This window comes from Prosopis cineraria, unplaced genomic scaffold (assembly GCF_029017545.1).
Source record: "Prosopis cineraria cultivar Desert tree isolate PC_DT_omini unplaced genomic scaffold, ASM2901754v1 PC1, whole genome shotgun sequence".
Classification (NCBI taxonomy): Eukaryota; Viridiplantae; Streptophyta; class Magnoliopsida; order Fabales; family Fabaceae; genus Prosopis; species Prosopis cineraria.
Genome location: NW_026555332.1, coordinates 38,393,221 through 38,396,279, shown reverse-complemented (window position 1 = coordinate 38,396,279; position 3,059 = coordinate 38,393,221). Strand labels below are relative to the sequence as shown.

At 31.3% G+C, this 3,059-nt stretch overlaps 1 protein-coding gene across 1 annotated transcript; it reads left to right on the top strand.

Annotated features, from left to right (window-relative positions):
* The first annotated feature begins 519 nt into the window (after positions 1–519).
* LOC129293082 (myb-related protein 308-like) lies at positions 520–2,837 on the top strand. The gene is made up of 3 exons (XM_054930889.1): positions 520–740; positions 980–1,109; positions 2,284–2,837. Exons 1-3 carry the CDS (start codon positions 602–604, stop codon positions 2,582–2,584), a joined length of 570 nt encoding a protein of 189 aa, XP_054786864.1. The 5' UTR covers positions 520–601; the 3' UTR covers positions 2,585–2,837.
* The last annotated feature ends 222 nt before the right edge of the window (positions 2,838–3,059 follow it).

The following is a 3,059-nucleotide window of genomic DNA, read 5'->3' as shown; positions in this document are numbered from 1 at the left end:
GATTTAAGTTATTTTGATAAAGTAAATTATTCTTAAACATGCTTAACATAAAGAATCTCACACTCCCCTCAGCCCCTTCGCTCACTTGAGATATAAAACCCTATAATGTTGCATTTGGACATAGGAAATTTTAGATTTAAATTTGATCCAAATCCAAATCCAAATCCGTTTGTAATATCGAATCCTCTAGACATCATAGTTATTTAAAATATTTAGTCACTCTAACTTTCTTTCTTTTTTCTTATTTTGTTTTTATTTCCCATCTTCTTCTTTTTATTGTCCTTGAATTTGAAATTTTTTATATTATTGAAATAAAATATTTTAATATATCCTAGAAATATGCGTTTAAACTCTTGTTACTGATATAGATCATACTGTGCATAACAATGGAGGTCTAATTAAAGTATAACAATTGACAGATGGCACGTGTCAAAGGGAAAAAGACTGAGAGTTCACTACTGGATTAATTGCCAATATCCTAAGCAGTTTTGGCTATCTGGTCTGTTTATATATATCAGTGTCTGAGCTGCTTCATGGACTTTGGGGCCACCTTTGGTTTTCCTATTTCCTCGTAAGGTAATTAAAATACCAGGTTGTTTCCATGAGAAGGCCTTCCTCTCAGAAGCCATCATCATCGGACTCTCAGAAACGGTCGTGGTCCAAGGAAGAAGACCAGAAACTTATTGATTACATTCAGAAACATGGTGAAGGTTGCTGGCCTTCCCTCCCACAGGCCGCAGGTATACACCCCCCAGAGATCTCTTATATTAATTTAGGCTTCAACATAATCTTTATGTTCATCCATATATACCAAATAAGAAGCTGTCTCTGTGTGTGTGTGTGTGAATATTTAATGTGCAGTTTGTTCAGATTTACTTGATGTTTCTGGGTGAATAAAGTAGAACGATATGATCGCAGCTTGGTTTGTTTTATAAGATTGTGTTTGGATGACGATGACGATGATGCTGATGATATATAGGGTTGCGTCGGTGCGGCAAAAGCTGTAGATTGAGATGGTTAAATTATCTGAAACCAGACATCAAACGAGGAGACTTTGGAGAAGATGAAGAGGACTTAATCATCAGGCTTCATGCTCTTCTTGGCAACCGGTGATTCTTTCCTTTGTCTTTCTTCATTACACCAACTCTGAAATTTTTGTGTAATTTTTGTTTGGATTGTGATATTATTATTATTATTATTATTATATATATATGTATATACTTTCTGTTAAGCATTCATCTGTTTGATCATCCGTACTTTTTTTTTTTGGCTTCGTCCATACAATAATATTATATATACATATATACATGTACTGTACTGTGTGTGAGTGTGTGTATTCAGATTTCAGATTATAGAGTAGAGACGCCAAGATGATATACATAAACATAGATAAATGATTTGAGTGAGTTTTGAAAATTTCGTCTAAATTTGTTAAAATTATGCAAATTAAATTTATCAATCATTAATTATCAATATCCAGATATATACGCAGATCTTCTGATCTAAAATGAAATGTTATATGTAATTCAGTTTAATTTTAACTTATTTTTTATTACATATGAAGGATATTTTGTCCAAAAAAAACATAATTAGTCTAAAGAGATTTTTTTATTTCAAAAAATTGTGTATATTTTTTAAGGTAGATGGAGTTATGTGATTAATTTCAAATAAATTTTAAAAAAATTTGTGTAATTTACTCAAAGTATTTCATATCTAATTATGACAGCTTTTAATTCATAAAAAAATTTATGACATAAATAATCTGTCAAATAGAACATATATAGTCTTTAATATCATCAATATATATTTACAAATTTTACAAACAATATAAATCATTTTCTTAGACCCTTCAGAAGATATAGAAAAATATTTCTAGTTATATGAAATTTGACTAATATATATGTAAAATGAACTATTTGTGGGTGTACCAGTTTTCTCCCCTTTCTTTCTTTCTTTCTTTCCTTTTTTTTTTTTTTTTGGAGAAAGTGTACTTAGTATCTCTAACGTTCAAAAGGAGTACTCAAAGTTTGCAGGTAGACAACCACTGCAACTACTCTATTATAGTTCAAAAAATAATAATAAACAAAATATACTTCACACACACACACACACACACACTTACACTCGTTTTGAAGGTATCGATGGAATTGAATTAAGAATTCCAATATCATGAAGGATGAATAAGGTTTTGTGTGCAAATATATAAAAAATATCGAATATATATAATAAGAGTATCGAAATTATTTAATTAATTATTATATGTTTTATGAACTGGTTCATCAGGTGGTCACTGATAGCTGGAAGACTACCAGGAAGAACTGATAACGAGGTGAAGAATTACTGGAACTCACACATAAGAAAGAAGCTTATTCAGATGGGTCATCGTGATCCCAACAATCCTCGTCATCATCGCTTTAACGTTGGATCTGTAAAATCTGAACCTTCGAATTCTGTCAACAATAATATCGAGGATCATAAGGTATTAGAGCCAACAAGCAAGCCCGAGTTCAACCTCAATGCTTTTCCTGACTTGAATCTCGATCTCACACTCACTGCTTATTGCTACTCTGGTGATGATCGTTGAGAGAGTGGTCCTTTGACGATCAGAATATTCCTGTATCTATTAGCATGTACAGGATATTCTTATTCATAAGATAAGTCAATCTATGCTCACTATAAAAGCTTAGTTATAAATTGCTACCCACTATTATTCTGTTGCTGTAATATATAACGAGGAAGTAGTGACGGAGAGTTGCTAGTAATTAATTAAAGAGTATTGTAATTGTGAAGTTTTATTTATTTATTAATTAATAGTAGTTGCTCCATTTGAAAGTATATTTCAGCGATTGCCGGAATCATTCATTTATATGAGTCGATTATTGAATGATGCTTAATTTCTCCTCGATCGCATACATGGAGAACTTCAATGAATAGTGCGTGCAAATAAAGTAAAATCGAGAAGAAATCGATATACTTGTGGTCATTTACATGTAGTATAGTTGTGTCTTGTGCGGATACAAATATTAATGCAACTGATGAAATTCATAAATTGATAGTGT

Coding starts and splice junctions, on each gene's coding strand:
- LOC129293082 (XM_054930889.1), top strand. CDS start 602: ATGAGAAGGCCTTCCTCTCAGAAGCCATCATCATCGGACTCTCAGAAA. Junction 741..979: donor TTCCCTCCCACAGGCCGCAG/GTATACACCCCC, acceptor GATGATATATAG/GGTTGCGTCGGTGCGGCAAA. Junction 1,110..2,283: donor CATGCTCTTCTTGGCAACCG/GTGATTCTTTCC, acceptor CTGGTTCATCAG/GTGGTCACTGATAGCTGGAA.